This window comes from Pinus tabuliformis, chromosome 1_2, assembly GCF_031772625.1.
Source record: "Pinus tabuliformis cultivar Carrire ecotype Pingquan chromosome 1_2, CPIR1, whole genome shotgun sequence".
Taxonomy (NCBI): domain Eukaryota; kingdom Viridiplantae; phylum Streptophyta; class Pinopsida; order Pinales; family Pinaceae; genus Pinus; species Pinus tabuliformis.
Window position 1 is genome coordinate 273,654,239 of NC_142298.1, and position 19,750 is coordinate 273,673,988.

Genomic DNA, 19,750 nt, shown 5'->3' on the forward strand with positions numbered 1-19,750 from the left:
TTGCAAAAGGGGTACTCTGCCACCATACATTTTCCACCATGCATCTACAACAAAATTACAAATAAAATTTTAAATAAACATAAGAAAAAAATGGAATTTGAAGTTACAAACTAAAAAATACCTGGCATTTTAATCGTCCTATCAGTGATAGCCATCTCAAAGCCAAATGTGCCACCTGCCATCTTATATGTCTCAATTTGTTTAGAGATCTCTATACGTTGTTCTGGAGATCGCACCATCTTCTGGACACAGGATAAGAATCCATCCATGATCTCGGCATCAAAATCAAACCCACATGCATAAGAAAATGCAGGGTTCAGGAAAAGCCCAGCAGCATGAATGGGACGATGGAGTGTGTTGTTCCATCGCTCATCAATCACTCCCCATAGAAGGAGTTGTTTCTGAAACCCATCATCTCCCTTATCATCATAGTAGGCCCGAATGGCTTCTTTGGCCCTGTCCATGGCTTCATACAAATAGCCCATTGCAGGCTTCTCACCATCAACCAACCGAAGAACCTTTACCAAAGGTTTAGTAACGGCGCACACCTCCTGCACTCCTGCCCATAAGTCTTCCTGGTATGAAACTAGTCTGCATACGACCTCTCCTTCTGGTTTGCGGCTCATTGACAAAGCACGCCACTCCTCTGAAAGAAACATTCTCTTCACATCCCACATAGAATTCAAGAGGGATTGAAGAGATATGAAACTCGTGGCAAACCGTGTAATGGCGGGGCGCACCAACTCTTTGTTGTTGTTGAATCTTCTCATCAAGCTAAGCATAGATGTATGATTATATATAAATTTTGTGATGCTTTTTGATGAGTCAACAATATCTTTGACAAAGGGAATTTTCCCTATGTCCTCTAACATCAAATCAATACAATGGGTAGCACAAGGTGTCCAAAATAAAGTAGGATGTCTGTCCATAAGCATTCTACCAGCAGCAACATAATTTGCAGCATTGTCCGTTATGACTTGGACAACATGTTGTTCACGCACCTCCAAAATAAACACATCCAGCAAATCACATAAAGTTCTTGCATCTTTGATTTGATGAGATGCATCAACAGATTTGATAAACATAGTCCCCTTGGGACAACTAACCAAGAAGTTTATAAGGGTTCTCCCCTTTTGGTCAGTCCAACCATCTGACATAACAGTGCAACCTGTTTGTGCCCATGATGCCCTAAAATCCTCCAATCTTTGGGTGCAGTCACGCTTTTCATCCTGAAGAATCCGGCCTCTGAAATCATGATAAGAAGGGATTTTGTACCCCGGGACAACACTGGCAATAGCATCAACAGTAGGTTGGAAAAATGGATTATTCCTTACAATGCTGAAAGGAATATCAATCCAGAGGAGAAATTTTGCCATCAACCTGTCAGCTTGTTCTTTTTCAGTTCTTTTTAGCATTGAACCGATAGATGGTTGTGAACCAGGTGTGGTTCGAGGAACAAAAAATGATGATGCAGCTATCGGATTGACTGATGCTGCAGTAGAACCAGTGCCACTTGGCCCACTTCCTTCAGCTGACCTTTTTAGTTGCCTTTTGAGTTCTTCTTTGGCCTCTCTAGTGTGCTCTAATTCTCCCAATGCTCTCATGGATCTTTGGATAAGTTCAGGATTTGTATTTATACAGGGCCCCACATCATGTCCAGGGATTTGTGCAAGGTGAAACTTCAACCTGTACACCCCCCGCGTATCTCCTTTCCACACAACTTGCAATTCAAGTTTTGTCTATCATTCGGAGCTTTAGGTTCACCATATTCCCAGAAAGGATCCAATTTCCTTGGCATGTTTGTTTTTGAACTTTGAATTTGCAAACCTATGGGAAAATAAGGATTAGGAAATAGGAATTTAGGATTACAATTTAGCATTTACAAAATTACAAGTTACAAATTTCTAGAATCCAAAGTTCCAAACCCAAGTTACCCAACCAATTGGCAAATGCCAAAAACAATGAAAAAACATAAACAATGTTTTAAAAAAATGAAAAAAAAAATAAATTGGTTCCCATAGTCATACCAAGTTACCCATCCCAAATCAATGAAAAAATACAAAAAATTCTTTAAAAACAATGAAAACAAAAGGAAAATGGTGCCCATATGAAGTTTCCCAACCAAAAACAATGAAAAACAATGTTTTTAAACAAGGAAAACAAAAAAAATTAATCCACATACCGTTTCTATGGAGAAATTGGTGGTCTCCTCTTGAATTTGTCCTATAAGCACTTAGATTTGGTCACAAACCCTCCAGCTGCTCTCTCCAAGACTTCCTCCTCCTTCTGCACGCGCCCACTGTCCAAATGACAAAAAAAAACCCAAAATCTCATTATAAAACCCGTTGCCCCGACACCCTGAGCTTTTTTCGGAAAAAATCGGCAAAAAAAATTGTAGCCGCTTTTTTGGTATAAAAAGCGCGATTAAATCGGCATTAGGAAAAAAGCGCGATTTAATCGCGCTTTTCACAACACTGCAAAATAGAAGTCCTCATCAAAGTTTGGATTTCAAGACACCCAGATAAGTCTGCACTTGTAAGAAACTAGATGTTGCTCGTTTTATTATCTTTGGTTGTCTTGTATATTTTCATGTACCAAAAGAGAAAAGGAACAAGTTGGAAGCCTCTGGGAAGAAAGGTGTATTTGTTGGATATAGTGAAGATTCAAAGGCATATTGAATTTATGTACCTAGTCAAAGGGATGTGGAAGTGAGTAGAGATGTTACTTTTGATGAAGACATTGCCCTTAGAAAAGCTAGGGATCTCCCTATCACAAGGAAGGATGATGATGCTACTAAAAGTCAAGAAGAACCTCCGATGGATGAACCCATGCTTGATGTTGATGGCCTGATGGATCCACTTGATCCACCTCCTTGTGATCCCTCTACCTCAAAGAAAAAACCACTATGGCTTTGGGATACACTTCAAGATGCTGAAAATCATGTTGCTCCAAGAGGGACATTTCGGGAAAGTAAGAAGCCCACTGGGTATCAAGGATACTTGGCTGCCATGAGTACAATCATTCAAACTGAACTTTGCACTTTCGAAGAAGCTGTGAAGCACCAGGTTTGGAAAGATGCTATTGTTGAGGAATATGAATCGATCATGAAGAACAATGTTTGGGAAGTGGTGCCTAGATCCAAGGAGAAGGTCGTGGTCACTTCAAAATGGATCTACAAGATTAAACATGGAGCCGATGGAAGCACTAAAAAATATAAGGCAAGGTTTGTGGCTCGTGGCTTTTCTCAACAGGAAGGAGTTGACTATGATGAAATATCTGCACCAGTTGCTTGATACACCACTATACAATCCATAATTGCTCTCGCTGCAAATCAAGGATGGAGCCTGCATCAAATGGATGTCAAGACCGCATTCTTACATGGCTCACTTAAGGAAGAAGTCTACTTGGAACAACCTCAGGGGTCTGAAGAGAAGGATAAAAAGACAAATGTATGCAGGTTGAAGAAAGCCCTCTATGGGTTAAATCAAGCCCGTAGGGCTTGGTATGAGAGGATTGATAGCTATCTCATGAAGCTGGGATTTACAAGGAACTATGTTGATCCGAACTTATACTTCAAGGTTGAAAAGGACATGCCACTTATTTTGGTCTTATATGTTAATGATCTATTTCTGAATGGTGCAGACCCTGTCATTTATCATTGTAAGAGGGAGTTGACTTCCAAATTCGAAATGAAGGACCTAGGATTGATGCATTACTTCTTAGGCTTGGATGTCTGGCAAAAGCCAGGTGAGATTTTCCTTTCTCAAGGAAAAATTATTGTGAAGCTTTTAGAAAGATGTGGCATGGTGGAATGCAAGTTAATGACTACACCGATGGAACTAAATTTCAAGAAGCTATGTGGAAGTGCTGCTAGTTCGGATTTGGCAAATCCTACTGAATATAGACAACTTGTGGGAGCTTTGATGTTCTTGGTGAACACACAACCGAACATATGCTTTGCTGTTAATACATTGAGTCAGTTTATGGTTGAACCTCATTATAGACATTGGGTTGCTACAAAGAATATTTTGAGATATCTTCATGGTACTATCAACCATGGATTGAGGTACACTACCGAGAATCTGAGATTACATGGATATATTGATGCCGACTGGGCTGGCAGTGTGGTGGATAGAAAAAGCACGTCTGGGTGCTGCTTCTCTTTGAGGCCTGCTTCAATTTCATGGATGAGCCAGAAACAAAAGTCTGTTTCACTGAGCACCACTGAGGCTGAATATATTGCAGCTAGTATGGCTTGTTGTGAAGCCATGTGGTTGAGGAAGCTCTTCAGTGAGCTATTTGAGCACGTGCTAGATACTATCGTCATTTATTGCGATAATCAAAGTGGGATTTTCCTTTCAGAGAATCCCGTGTTCCACAATCGATCCAAGCATATTGATATTAGGTACCACTTTATCCGATTTGCCTTTCAGAGAATCCCGTGTTCCACAACCGATCCAAGCATATTGATATTAGGTACCACTTTATCCGAGATATGGTACAATAGGGAGCAATAAGGGTCCAACACATAGGACAGATGAACAAGTTTCTGACAGCCTTACAAAGCCTTTGGGGAAGGCAAAGTTCTTAGCCTTCAGAGTGAGATTTGGAGTCGTGCCCATGAGGGTCTCGATTGAGTTGGACATTGAGCTCTGGGAGCTCCTTGGGGCCTGGGGTACTTCTTGGAGCTAGATGATCACAGGGTGAGTGGTTCACCTTCCCTTGTGGAGTACATACCCCAGCATGTGAGCATAGGGTAAGTGGTTCACCTTCCCCTATGGAGTACGCTATATGAAGACAGGGTGAGTGGTTCACCTTCCCTTGTGGATACTCCAACATACATTCTACCCCTATAGTTTGGGACTCTTGGGAAGTACCTCTCATTTGGGCAATGAGTTGGGAAAAGTGGTTAAGGTTAATTAGTACTCTGGAGGACGCGTCAGGCACTACTGTATTCCCTATGACTAGGATGCATGATGTTCAACAACTTGATCACTAAGGATCAAGCTTGGTAGGGGTTCTACCCCCTGGACATGAGGACTTGCCTTTGTCTTTTTGGAAAGGGTGGTAGGGTCTTGTGACCCACCCTCTTTACATCCTTTCTTATTGGTCTATGATATCAATCTTCAGCAGAGACAAGACAAGTTATGGAGATGGTACATGATGGACATGATGACATAACAGTTGATGTATGTTGATAGGTGGAATTCCTCCCTAGTTGAGAGGGAGTGTTAAAGAGTGCAACTAGGGGCAAATTGCCCTTCCTAGAAGTCCCTCCTTTGATGGCTCATCACTCCATTAGACTACCCTTGATGGCATTCTTCTTCACCTCAAAAATTAGATTTTTTGCATACATACAAATACCCTTTTTTCAAGTCGACCTCATCGTCATCTACAAGTCGGCCCCATTGGTGAAAGGTCACGACCCTTGACCCCTCATTGATCACTATAAAATTATAAATACACCGTAAGGCTGCCTCATTTTGGCATCCAATCATCACACTTTTCTCTTATCCTCTTGGCTTTGATAGCTCCAAAAATTACAGGAATTTCTTCGCACGTGCAAGGAAGGAGGACGAAATTACAGGTGGCCGAAAATCTTAACTGTCTGCAACTTTGACCAGCGTTGACTTTGACTTTCTGAGCAGATTTTGACTTTGATCTTTTGGGCATAGCTCTGTCTGGTGAGGCTGCATTTCTGGGCTTTAAAACCTAGGTAATTTGGGCTGTTTGACTGGCATTGAGCGCAGACAGAATTACAGACATTGACCGCAGAATGTTGACTAAGTTTGACTGGTTTTTCATCTCTATTTTGGGTTGACTTTGATCTGCTACTAAGGCCAAGTTCCTTGCTGCACTGACCGAATTAATTGGAGGCTGTTTGGCTACTGCTGACTAGACTGGTTAGGGCACATTGATTGCTGTCCATTGCAGACTGTTAACCAAGATTATATTGGATCAGATTGAGCTTCATATCATTAGTTGGTCAACTTTATTGGATAAGTCAATACTTTGACTTTGACTATTGTACGAAATTGGATTTTCTCTCTCTGCTGAACATTTGATATTTATCAATAAGAAAGATCGGTTGGGTTTTCCCCTTGTGGGGTTTTGCCCTGGCATTAGCCTAAATCTCTGTGTTCATTGTTTATTGGATAAGTCAATACCTTGATTTTGACTATTGTACTAAATTGGATATTCTTTCTCTGCTGAACATTTGATATTTATCAATAAGAAAGATCGGTTGGGTTTTCCCCCTTGTGGGGTTTTGCCCTGGCATTAGCCTAAATCTTTGTGTTCATTGTCTTGGCTTGTCTTCTTGGGTGTTGTTGATGATGTTCTATCTACAATTACTTTCAATTATTATCTAAAATGAATGCTAAATTGATTGCCACTGAAGTTTACTGTGATTGCTATTGGAATCTGAAGTGGAATTATTATTGGGCTAATTAGACATTGAAGTAATTGTTGCAAGTATAGAACATACCATAAAACTTAACAGGGAATACCTCCTGATGCGACAAAGAACCAACACTTTCTTCCACTTTTTGCTCTTTTCCTGTTATATGTTTCAGTTCCTATTTACAATGGGGTTTACTTTCTTCATTCTACATCTTTTATACAAATGCTGGCCTCCGCTTGAATATTATGTGCTTTTGTTGTTGTGCTCATTTTAATGCCCACGTGTGTCCTTTAGCATTGCCAGTTCTAGGGTGAAAAGTGATCTGTCAGTTTGCTGGAAGTATGTGCAGTAACTTTGCAAAGTGATAGTAGCCTGTATTCTTATTTTTTACAATTCAACAAATTTTCCTTCCTTATTTATGCTTATGTTAACTTTTTCATGTTCAAGCACAGTAAGGAAAAGGCTTTTGAAATGATATTGCTGGGTAAATTATTACTAGCTGGTTTATGTGTTCCAACAACTTCATCTAAAATTGTTTTTATCCATTTTTTGATTACAGGGGCAAGCATTTTGCATGATACTCGTTGCACTGTGATGGAGGACATACTCGCTGGAGGCACTTTGATGCTCAATGTTCGTGATATTTTTTACCCATCTATTATTTCACATCTTTAGTTAATTGTTTAATGGAGTTGAAGTTTGCATCGGCAATGCGTATTAACATATGATTCGAGGGTGTTGACATCCTCATTTGTCAATCTGGGTGCTACATACAAAGCTCTGTTTCCTTTTATTTAATGTATTGGGCAGTAGGTATTAGCATTTTGATTCGAGGGTGTTTACATCCTTATTTGTCAATCTGGATATTACATACAAAGCGTTGTTTCCTCTTATGTAAAGTGTTATTGTCTGGAGTCAGTTAAGGCCTTTATCCTCCTTGCCCAGTTGGACTAAGTACTGGCAGTATCAGTGCATGCCTTTTTATCCATTCATGAACTGTGAGTTTGTATAGTGATGCAAATATTGCCTATATCATCATCTTATGCATAAATTAGTATAGGAGGACAGAAGTATATCTAGAATGATTTGAAGAGAAAAACACAGATTATTCTGATGAATCCTGGGCAGTGTGTCAGTATGGCTTTTACTTTTCCTTCGAAGTGCCATGATTCCTTAGCCTCAAGACAAATGGGATATCCTTTCGTAAAAGATCTATGCACCAACCAAAAGAAGTCCATCCAAGAGATTCATGAAAATTGTATATTAATTGGATGTGGAAATAATTGATTGTTTGTGATGCTCTCAGGATTCCAAGTTTCACATGACAGCTAGTGTAGATATTGTATGTTCAGCTCACGTAGTACTTTTGTGGAAATGTTTGCCAAAAGAAAATACTATGGCATTAAATTACATGCCATAACTTCCTACTTTAACGGTTAACCCTTGTTATGGTTTATGTCACGTGTACATTTTTGCAGGATGCTGATGCTGAAACTGAAAGATGTGGGATCTGCATGGAAGAAGTCATTGATCGTGGGGTCCTTGACTGTTGCGATCACTGGTAAGATGTTGATTATGCTTGAATGTGGTGGAGCAGCATATAATACAATCTATAGCTCCTGGTGGATTGAATTATAATGTATTTTTGATAGCACTGGTTTTTATCCGAGAGCGAAGATCACTTAATTCATAAATGGCTTATGTGTTGAAAATTCAAAGAGCTATGGTACATGCATATTTTGAGTTGTTTTATTTTTTCTTACACTTTTTAATATGAAGTGGTTTTCTCCCAACTGTACCTCAAATATCTTTCTTAAACTACATTTGGAAACCATGACCTTCCTAGTAAGGATGGGTGGAGGAGTGGGGTTATTTCAATATAGGACTTTTTTACTGGTAAAGTGATGTTTTTTTAAGATATCTTTAGGTAGCATATCTACAAATGGGCCTAAGACATATAGAAAGCAATATGATCAAAGAATTTCTGATTTAACATTGAAATATGTGGCTCTGACAAAATAGAAAAGAGGCCTGTGGGCTCCTTTTATTAACAGGTGGGGGGGAACAATTATAGAAATGATCAAATGGTACTAATCACCTTTATACTAGAAAAGATCTTGAAAAAGTTAAAAACAACATATGTATGCAAATAGACACTACAAATCTGAGAGCCATCGGGCAAGTACAATTCAGGCACATCCATAAAAATATCAGCCTCCAAATCACTAACTCTCATAGTGGAAGATTCTTTAATGACCAAAAATGAGGTTACAGAACAACACATCCCCATGTGTTTCCCAATACTTAGTGGGGTTCCAAGAGAACACATCCCCACGTGTTTCCCGATACTTGGGGGGATGCAAGAGAAATATCTTTGGATGCCCCCCCAGATTGTGGGGATGTCCATGGCGCCCTAGGGATGCCCCTTGCAAGTTTACAATGTCTAATCGTACCCAATATGGCGAAATGTCATTCGAGGCTGGTAGGCCGTTGAATTGAAAGGCAACAAGCTTCTGTTTTCTAAACCAACCCTGAAAGCTAACCCTAAACTAAAATAATAGCTTAAGCTAACTTAGAATTTCAAAATTGCCTAATTGAACCCACCCTAACAAAAAGGAAAATCATATCAATCCAAAACTTGTTTAGAGCATGATAGATGGTTTGTAGTATGTACAATAGGGCGGAGGCTTTGAACAACTAATCGAGTGTTTTGAACAATAGGTTAGAGGCATTGGGCAATACTAAGTTTAACTCATTATGAGTTGAAGACATTCTCCATTGTCTTATTGTTTTGGTCAATTATTATGATTTTCTATAGTTGCATGAATGTATTTATCAATAGCTAGTTTATCAAATTCTTGTACAAACGTGTCAAATTTTTGGTTTAGAGCGTCAGCTTAGTATACTTTTCCTTCGTAATTTGTCATATATCTTGTAATGTTCCAAACTTAAATAAATAGTGATATGCAAAGCCAAAACGATTTACAACACAAAATTTTTAAACAATCAACAAATGCTCATAAAAACTCTGGAATTAAGAACCAGCTGAGCCATTTTATTAATCAATGGAGCAAGTACAATAGTATGGAGGAATGCACCTAGGCTTGCCTCAATGGCAAGCATGACAAAACCTAGGTGATAATACAATGATCTAAAATGCTGGAAATCACTGCTCCTCTAATGCTCTATGCTGCCCAAAAAACTTCATTGTTGCTTGGCAAGTGATTGCAAGAAACTCTTCCTCTAGTGCTTAGAAAATGATGAAACTTCAGTGATAGACTCTTTGGCCAAAACCCACAAAAACCCATAAATGGTTTGGCCCGATTTGGACTTCCCAAAATTGACCCCCAAAGGCACTATTCAATCCCCAATAATTCTACAATGTATGCTACAAAGATACGACTTAAAACCCCACCTCCGGTGCTCAGAAAATTATGAAACTCTATATTTGGGATCTTTGTCAAAAACCCAGAAAGGATTTTGGCTGGTTTAGACTTTTAAAATTTGACCCCCTTGGAGCCCAACTTTCGCTGCAACTTCAAAACTCGGCCTGTTGGAAACTGCCTGTAAATCCTCCCGGAAATGCCCCAAAGTGCTGAGCTAACCCTTGCTATCCAATCCCTGACTTCCCGGGTGAGCTCTTGGCCTAAGACACCTGCTCCTAAGCTCCACGAAAAACTTTTGAGTGGCCTCTGCGTTGTCCCCTAGCTCAGTAATTCGAATTGCTGGAATGTTGGCTTTGTTGGCTGTAAAACTCAACAAGAATGCTGGTCTATTGATGCTATCTCAGCTCTCTAACTCTCTGGAAAACAATCTGATCTTTGCTGGCCTCTATCTCCCTCTACGTATTCTCTGCCTGCCCAGAAATATGCACTCCCTACTCTGTGTTGGTTGGTGTTGCTATGTCACTGCCCCCGAAACTCCTGAAATCCTTGTAGAATTGCCTCTCTAGGGCGGGCACAGATGGTCCCCCGAAGTAGAGGTTGAATCTCCCGCTTGAGAGATTCGTGGCTAAACAACCGGTTGACTCAGCTAAACAACAAAGTGAACGATCAAGTGATTTTGTTTGCAAGATGTATGAATAAATCCCAAAATGATAGCTTCTCCCTCCTTATAACTCCTTGGGCCTCCCTTGCCTCATGTGGGCCCCTCCATCCACCTATTTGACTTTCCCTCCAAGCTATTTGAATGGGCCAATTCGAATTCCCATGTGGGTAGCCCCCACATTCCACTAGCAACCAAATTAAGTTGAATTGCCTCCTAAGTCCCTAAGTCGAAAATGATGGGTTCTCTTCCTTAGCCAAAATTGTGCAAAATTGTGTAGCAGCACCTTGTTACAAATGTGTTTGAGAAGGGACATGACATATCTCTTTTAACATCTTGAAGGCTCATATAGTGCGACCTTGATTTTGATTTTCTTTCAATAGATGGTTCTATGCTAATATCATATAAGATTGTTTTCTTATTTCTCTTTAATATTTCCATGGCTTATTTTCAAGGTCCGTGAGGAATTGCCATTCTAGGCATAGATCATGCATCACTACAGTAATAGGTAGATTTGCTGTAGGAAGATCTAGAGCTAGGCCCACCTAGGCCATTAGATTACCCCATTGTCTTAGCCGAGCAGCTAGGCCTCATTAGGAGTTTATTTAAATTAACCTTGGATGGTAGGAGAGCAAGGATCCCTTCATATTACCTTTGCCCCAAGATCATATCTCTTGATCCCCTCAGTCCATTGCAAAAGATAATCTATTAATGATAGTTAAAAATAAAACAAATTAACTGACATGAAAGAAATATTTGGACAAAATAATATGGAAAGGGCACAAAGTTCGTGGTAGTGAGTTTCACGTGGGTTTGATGGTAAGATGCTACAAACATACTTCAAGAATTTTGCTCAGATGATGATAAAATGCAGGTGGCAATTTGAGTTTAGCAGTAATCTATTAAGCCCACAATAGGGTGGATTTCACTTGGGTTTGACGAAAAGATGTCTACATACATACTTTGAGAAATTTGCCCACATGATAACAAAAAGCATGCGGCAATCTGAGTCTAGTAAAAATCTAATAGGCCCATAAGAATGCCTCATGATAGGAAACACTAGTGGTTCTCCCTTTTGATGTTTGATGGCTACATTGCTTGTGGTAGGTAGAAATTCACATATAATCTCATGGTAAGATTTCATAGGCAACATAGCAACATTTGAATAAATTTTGGTAGCACTAATTTCTAAGCCGGTTGTGGATAAGATTGCCTTAAAAAATCAGCAGTGGAAATCAGCAAACAAATAGGAAAATTTGTCCTAAGTGTCACTAGCAAATCTCGCTTTCTGTTTGGGCTGGTGTTTCCAACATTAGAGGGGTGTCGCTAGTCTTTGTACCTGTTATTCTAACTTGTAAATATGCAAAAAATCATAGAAAAAACAAGAAGATAATGACTGCTTGACGAACAATTTAGTGGCGAAACAAATGTGAAAAGATTCTCAAATATAAGGAATCACTGCTAAAAATACAAAGTCCTCAAAATATCTTGAAACCATGCTCATTGCATTCGTCTTTCAGTAAAGAATCCAAACCACAATGATAATCAACATGCAAGGACTGCGAAAAATAGGAAGTGCTTGTTGAATTATGTAACTAGGTTTGGTCTTCATAATGACATGTGTAACCATGATTTTATGTAATTGATGTAAAAAAGAAAAATAAAATTATTTTGTAATGCTTGAGTCATGGGTTTCATGCTCAAGGAATTTTATTTTATAGATGAAGCTCCCATTTTGAGCTATTAGGTTTGGTCATCAAGTCATAAAGTCTATTGAGTCAATGTCAAGTATTGAAGACCCATTTGGGCATGTTACACATTGTAAAAAGAGAATTTATTTGAGTCACAAACCCTCCAAGACCTTGTCACAAGAACTACCTCATGTTGGCCTTCAAAAGGAGATGAAGATCATTCTAGAAAAGCATGTCGGCCTATCCAATGGCACAAGTCAGCCTATTTTACATGAACATATCACTATATATAGAAGTGCTCGGCCTCACTTGAAGGACAGACTCTCAAGCATTTGAAATACATCAAAAAGTGCGAGAAAGTGAGAAATAGGAGCTTATCATCCAACGAAGGAAGAAGGAGAAGAAACCGAAGTATTTTGGCACTGTTCTTGGGTCATTTTTCTCGCACGTGTGACAAGGGTTAGGGTTTTTGCAGTAGGGTTACACCAACCTTTGAAGAAGCCAAGAGGAAGGTCACTAAACCAACATTCTTGCTAGCTGAGGTCACAAGGAGAAGCTCTCAAGTCAAGCGAAGAAGGAAAACACTATCAAGATCTATAATTCAGCCCACACGTGTGAACTTGCAGAAGTTTTAGGCAACTGAGAATTGCAGGACTGTGGAGGAGGGCCGAAATTTCAGAATAGCCGAAATTTGCAGTGCTAGAAGTCAATTTGACTAGAGTTGACTTGGGCAAGAAGAAGAAGCAGTGAAGAAGGGTCTTGTGACTTGGTCTTGGAGAGGTTGATATGTCAAGGGTCTTGGTCTTGGTATTTGTCAATTGAAGTTTCTATAAGAAGAAGAATTCATTTGGGTTTTCCTCTCAAGTTGGAGAGGTTTTGGCCCTGGATGATCGCCTACATTTTGTGTCTCTTGTCTCATGCTTATTTATGTTTTGGTAGCTGTTTGATGATAGAAAACATTAACATTAATCAAGAGAAAGAAGAAGCTAATTAAAGACTAAGAAAAGTTGAATCCCAAGTAGTTATCATAGAAGAGAAATCACCTAATTCCCATGACCTAGATTTCTCAACAGTCCTCACATGTCGCTCATAAGTAGTTCATTGGACTCAGAGTCTCGCAAGGGTTCTAAATATACCATTATCTCTAATATGCGAGTCTTCGAATGAAACTTGATAAAAATAATAAGTTCCATGCATGTCACCCAAAGAAGCCTTATTGGAATCCTATGTTCGTAAGGACTTCGAATATGCGATAAATATTATTGTACCATCCCTAGAACTCTGCCTCCTACAAAGTAGGCGATTGGATAGAGATGGAAACTTCTCTCATTTGTGAAAAACCTTGTTTGGATCATCACCAAATCAATCTGCAACTAGTTTCCATGGGAAGCAAACCCTAGCTTGTATATGTAACTGTTTCTGAGCCTCTAGCCTAATGAAATGTGTTGCTCTTCAACCCTCCAAATTTGTAAGGGCAAATTTAGGGGTTAACAATGGTGACTCAAGGGGTGGTAAGCCCCCTATGGGATGTTGAGAACCCAGTGATCTCTGTAAATCTGTATGAATGACATCTTGTAATAATAAATCTTGTAGACCTAAATCGACGTTGTTACAATAATGAATACAATATGAAGGTTGATCTTGAATCTTGATCCCATGTGCCTATCTATTGGGGAATGGAGTCAACAAGTATGGAGCCCTGGCCGATCAATTGAAAGGGGATCTCATTCATAGACATGCACGTCCAAAATCACAACCTGCTATCAGACAATCGATATGTTGCTCCCAATGCATGATCTTTTGAACTTGACACATGGGAGACAACCACTTGGTCAAATGCCAATGAAGAAAATACCTTCCAAGCATGAAGGAACCCACTAATGAGGCTAATGGGCCTTGTTACTACAAAATTTAGCAAGCCTAGTGCAATGTACCACTACGCAATCTAGGTGTTATGCCAACGAGGGACCGACCACCACTGTCACCTAAGTGGATTTTCTCTAGCTATTTAGTGGTGAATTAAATCTCAAAAGGGATGCTCCCTTATAACTATCACCTATGGGTAATCAATGAGAAAGGATTAATGGTGATGCAAAGTCTAATGATTGGAGGAAAGGTATTGGTGGAGCCTAGAAAGGTTGAGATAAGATTTACCAAAGTTCAAGTACTCTTCCTTATGACCTTTTAGATATATTAGCGAGCTGTTATATGGTAGGGTTCGAGAGATATTCAATAATATGGCATGCAATGTCATATAATAGCTGGAAGAAATAGCATAGATCAATAAAGGAATAAGGCTATCAATTAGGTAAGCAAGTTTTAGGGTAGGAAAGTGAGTTTTTATGGCTCGAACATGTATAAAACAACAATGAATAAGATGATGTCAGCCCTAGTTATAGGGTTTTAACATGCAATTAATGCTAGATTTTGCTTCCTTCAAATTATTAAATGAGATCCCTATTAAGAGGGCAATAACACATGAAAATAAAATTGTTATTAGATGCATTTTCAAGAAAAATCCAAACCCTAACCTTAGATACCTAGAAATTAGAGAAAAGAGAGAAAATATAAGAAAAAAAGGGTTGATCAACATCTACTAGATTAGTGCCTTGATCTAATTGGGCAATGGAGTTACTTAGGGCAAATTTATGAAAACAACCTTGATGAAGAGTGTAAGAGAAAGGTTATCTCTACTTCGAAATGCTAGCGACTTCCTTAAATTGGAGATTTTAAGTTCAAGAGATGCATATATCAAAGTTCTCTTGAAGGATTAAAGGAAAACAATTTTACATACCATGAAGAATCAAGATTTCAAGAAAAATATTGCAATTTTAACATGACATACATAGAAACCCTAGTTTCACATAATATAACATGCGAAATGGAAGGAAATCATTAGTAAACTTACGACATTCCACAATAATCTCTGAAGTCTCATGCAAAATTTCCCTTCAAAAGACAATTCACTTCTAAAATTCACATTGCGTTTAAGTACAAAGAGACCAATAGCAAGTGCACACTAAGAGAGAAGTTTGATAAATAATGATAATGAATAAGTGAATGAGACTCTCCTCTATCTATATGAGGGAAACCAAGTCTCATTTCACTAATTTTACAAGTAAAATCCCTACAACATGTTTTCTTGAGCATTCAACTAGTTCAAAGGTCACAAGATGACCTTGAGATAGTTTCAAAACATAACACAATGCCAAAAATAACCTACACTTGTGGGAATAAATGCTCTCCACCATGAAGTCCTCCTCCAAGAATGGTCAATAATGCATCAAGTAAGTGATGAAACGGTGCAAAAGTGCTCCTCAGTTTAAGAAATGCTCAAAGTGCTTGTGTACATCTCTAAAAGGCACCTCCTCCACCATAGCATGATTGATAAAGAGGCCTTCATCACCCGTCCAAGGCATATAGGAGTGATGTGGCACCATCTGAGGCAAGCATTGGCACTAAGGAAGAATATGCTAGTGTTGAAATTCCATGCACCCTAGGTCTTGTCTATGACTTAGATAAGCACACAAACACAGTGGAGATGCCCAACAATAAAACACTTAGCATAGCGGAATAAAACAACAGTGAAATCAACAACAATACATAAGAATTATTAGCCCAAACGCATTCCTTACCAGTCCAAAAGGAAAATCATAGGGCTCCTATACCAAGGATCATGGCCCTTTACAATCCCTATACAAATGCTATTATACAATAAAATACAATACAAAATACCTGAGTTGAGGGTAAGTCCTTTTAGCTCTCATCTACCCTTGATCCTATTTGTCTGTTGCCACCAAATATTGCCCATCCAACTCCTTTAGGTTCATAGTCAACTTTTGCTCACCTGGCAACTTCAGAATTAACTCCTTAAGCTTGGGCTCCATGTTGCTTGGGAGCGGGAGCGAGAGCGACCATTTTCAGAAGCTCCCGGTTTGGGAGTGAATCCGGGAGCGATGTTTTAAAAATATATATATATTTTAATTTTTGATACATATATGTCAACAAAAACATGTAGAATGATGAATTAGACATAAAAAACATAAAAAAACATAGATTGATCATTGAACCATATCACATCAATCATCTAGAAATTATAATCGTCATCAACCATGTCCACAAGTTAGTAAAATACATATTACAACTGCAACATATTGAGTCTCATGAATCATGATTCATCAAATTCAATCTTAAAGTTTCAACTTCAAGCTTTCAAAATTGAAAATTCAATAACATTTATCATCATTGATCACCAAAGTTGTACTTGTAAGCTAAGTTTAACCATTACAAGAAGTAATATCTAAGATATTTCTAAGTCCTAACTTCTAACTGTTAACATGATATGAAATGTTATAAATTTATAAAATGAAACATGAATAATGAAATGAAATGAAACAACTTTAGTCTTTCACGAAGCATCATATTCATAATTCACATCATTACCAATGAGTTATAATTGCCAAGGCCCAACTTCAAACTTCAAATTTTCATTGTCACAGTGATATATTGTTTACAAAAAATATCATTATGATATGAAAGAGTCAAGAGTCAAGAGTCAAGGACTCAAAACTCAACAGTTATGAAAACTAAAGTCTAATAGAAACTAAAAAAGACAAGTGAACTGTAAATCTACATGTGGCCCTTGCCACGAGAGTCTCCAGGAGTATAAGCAGGTCGTGGTGGTCTTCTAAGAGTCTCCCGCACAGACCGACGACTAGAACTAGAACCTCCACGTGAGGGTGTAGATGGAGGTGGCGACAACAAAGGAACAAGACTCGGACCTCGAGCACTGCTACTGGATGGTGGAGGTGGAGGTGGAGGTGGCATGGCTGCTGCAACTGCTTCATCTTCATCCTTTACAAGTTCCTCATCCAGTTCTTCAATATGTACAATGCCATCCTCCAAATTGTCATCCTCTGGGTGATTGTCCCAAATTTTATATGTGGGATCCTCATAAGCCTGATCACAATAATGACTCAACAACCTCAAGTTGTAGTGCACATAAACCAAGCTTTCTGCTCGGTTTTCATTGAGTCTGTTTCTTTTCACATTATGTATGTAGCTGTAGGTGCTCCAACACCTCTCTGCAGAAGAAGTATTTACAACCTGTGAAAGAACTTTTTTTGCCAATTTTGGCAAAAGTCCGTGGCCGCCATATGTTTCCCACCATGTGAGAGTATCAAATCTATCTCTGTCGTCCATTGCATGGAAGTTACCATACAAACCAGTGCCACTGAAGTATTTGCCTATTTCAAAACGCACAGCTGCACATTCCTCCCTGTCAGGTACCAACTTTTCTAATGCTTCCAAATATCCTTTAGTTACCTCTGGATCTAAATGGGGTTTGGTCCTAACCCCACCCCCTGCTGCAGGTTGGCCCAACCAAGATGTAGAGTAGTATTTTGGCGTAAGGATATACGCCAAGCAATGTAGTGGAAGATTAAGTCTATTCCACCGTTCACACACACAATCATGAATCAATTTGTACAAGTTGGGATCTCTGTTATGAACAATATCTTTTATTTCCGCCAACATGGTATCCATCTGCTCATACACCTTGCCAATCACTGGTTTGTCTGTATCTGCAAACCGAATCATGTGATAAATGGGCTTGGTGAAATTCAATACTTGCCTCACACTTGTCCAAACCTGACCATCAAGAGCGGCCTCCTCCACCATTTCAAAACCTCCCATGTTAGCTGCATTTGTAGCCCTTTCCTTTAATACCTGCCAATGTGGACTTGATACCATGCTAGCCAATGCCTCTCTTACCTTCTAAAGGCGCCTGAAGGTGAGGTAATAGCTACCAAATCTGGTCTTCACAATCTTCAACAACTCCAATCTCGAGTGACTGCGGAAAAGGCCATGGGTATTGCTATGATTTGTAATAAATTTTATCATTTGTTTGCCTTTCTTGTACAAATCACCAATCCATTGGTATTGTTCATTTTTGTTCTTGACAATATCATGCAACAGAAGGTTCAATGTGTGAACCAAACATCCAGACCAAAATATGTTGGGGTATTTATCCTTCAATAATTGCTCCCGCTGCCTTACAATTAGAAGCATTATCAGTGATGACTTGGATGACATTGTATGGCCCAATACGCTCAATTGTTTCATGTAATGCTTCTGCAATGTTGATGGCGGTCTTGAACTTGTCTGAGTAATCATGTGCAGTTAGAAAGATGGGACCACTAACAGACACAGCAAGAACACTTATCAATGGCTTGCCTTTTACATTTGTCCATCCATCAGATACAATGGACACCCCATGGTCAGTCCAAGAACTTGTCATTCTATTCAAAGAATGTGATATTTTTGCTTTTTCATGATCAAGGCCAACGGTTCTTGCCTTGTCATATCCAGGGCTCTTGTATCCTTTAGGGGCATCATTTATGGCAGAAACCATTTCGTGCCAATAAGGTGAGCGAAGAACATTGAATGGTATCCCACATGCATAGAGAAACCTGTAAACCTTTGAATCCACATCATTCCTACACCCCTCATCACGGAAATCTGATATGGTTCTACGCCTTAAAGATGATGACCCTATGCCTCCATATCCACTGCCTTGGGAGGATGTTGAAGAAGTTCTTTGTGATTGTGAGCTTGGTTCAAAGAAACCCCTTGATTTTTTTGATTTGTATTGGGCTTCCTCCTCTTCCCTTATGTATTTGGCTCTATCCGCTGCTGACACCGCTGTACAAGTTTTGATTCCTATTTGTTTGTCTCCATCCCATGGCCTTTTCCCACAGAGGTGTCTTCTAGCACGGGTGTATGAACCTGTGTAATCAGTGTTGCAATGGGGGCAATGAAATTTAGTGGTTCCACCCCCTCTCCTTGTTTCAGCCCTATTAACATATTTTCACAATGGGGTTTGGTCTTGTTTAGTTTTTTGAGGGTCATGTTCACCCTCCTCCAGCTCCTCCTCACCGGGGTTTTCACCAATTTGACTTTCTCCAGCTTCTTCATCCCCCTCTTCAGTTTGGCCCCTCCGTTTCCTACTCTCCAGCACCATAATAACCATAAAAGGGACCAGGAAGAGGAAAATGCCAAGAAATATAGCCAGGTCCATGGTGTTTGATGTTTGTAGGGTTTTGATTCTTGAATCTGCAAATTAATTTAATTTATTGGGATTAATTAATTTAATTTAAATTCATGATTTTTAAACTCAATAAACTAAATTAAATTAACTAAATTACCATTTAACTAAATTTTAATAACTAAACTAACTAAATTACTAAGTTACTTACCTCTGCAGGCTTGCTCCTCGCTCCTCGGCACTTGCTCCTCGCTTCTCCTTGCTCCTTTGCTCTTGCTCTTGCTCAATGAAGTGATAATGAAATTTTTTTAGGCCCATTGGGCTTTTAAAACAAAAGAAAATTTTTAAAATTGGATTTTTTTTTTGGTGTCTGCGGATTTTTTTTTTTTTTTTTTTTTTTTATTTATTTATTTGGGTGTTTTCGCCGGATCGCTCCCAACGCCCGTCGAAATGCTCCCGGAGCGATTTTTTAATGCCCGGGAGCGATCGGGAGCGATTGCTCCCCGATCGCTCCCGGGCGTTAAAAATCGCTCCGGGAGTGACGGAGCGACCGCTCCCTGAAACGCT

The 19,750-nt window shown here is 39.2% G+C and overlaps 1 protein-coding gene across 4 annotated transcripts in view; it reads left to right on the plus strand.

Moving 5' to 3' along the window:
* Positions 1-19,750, plus strand: part of LOC149205398 (RING/U-box protein) — a 221,736-nt gene that overhangs the window by 43,150 nt on the left and 158,836 nt on the right. For 3 of the 4 annotated variants that reach the window (XM_089395040.1, XM_089395039.1, XM_089395041.1), the window contains 2 exons: positions 6,963-7,036; positions 7,882-7,964. In XM_089395040.1, coding sequence (XP_089251166.1) covers positions 6,998-7,036; positions 7,882-7,964 — 122 coding nt within the window. In that variant the 5' untranslated portion in view covers positions 6,963-6,997. Of the gene's footprint in view, positions 1-6,962; positions 7,037-7,881; positions 7,965-19,750 lie in introns of those variants that run through there. The other variant, XM_089395042.1, reaches the window with a different exon arrangement.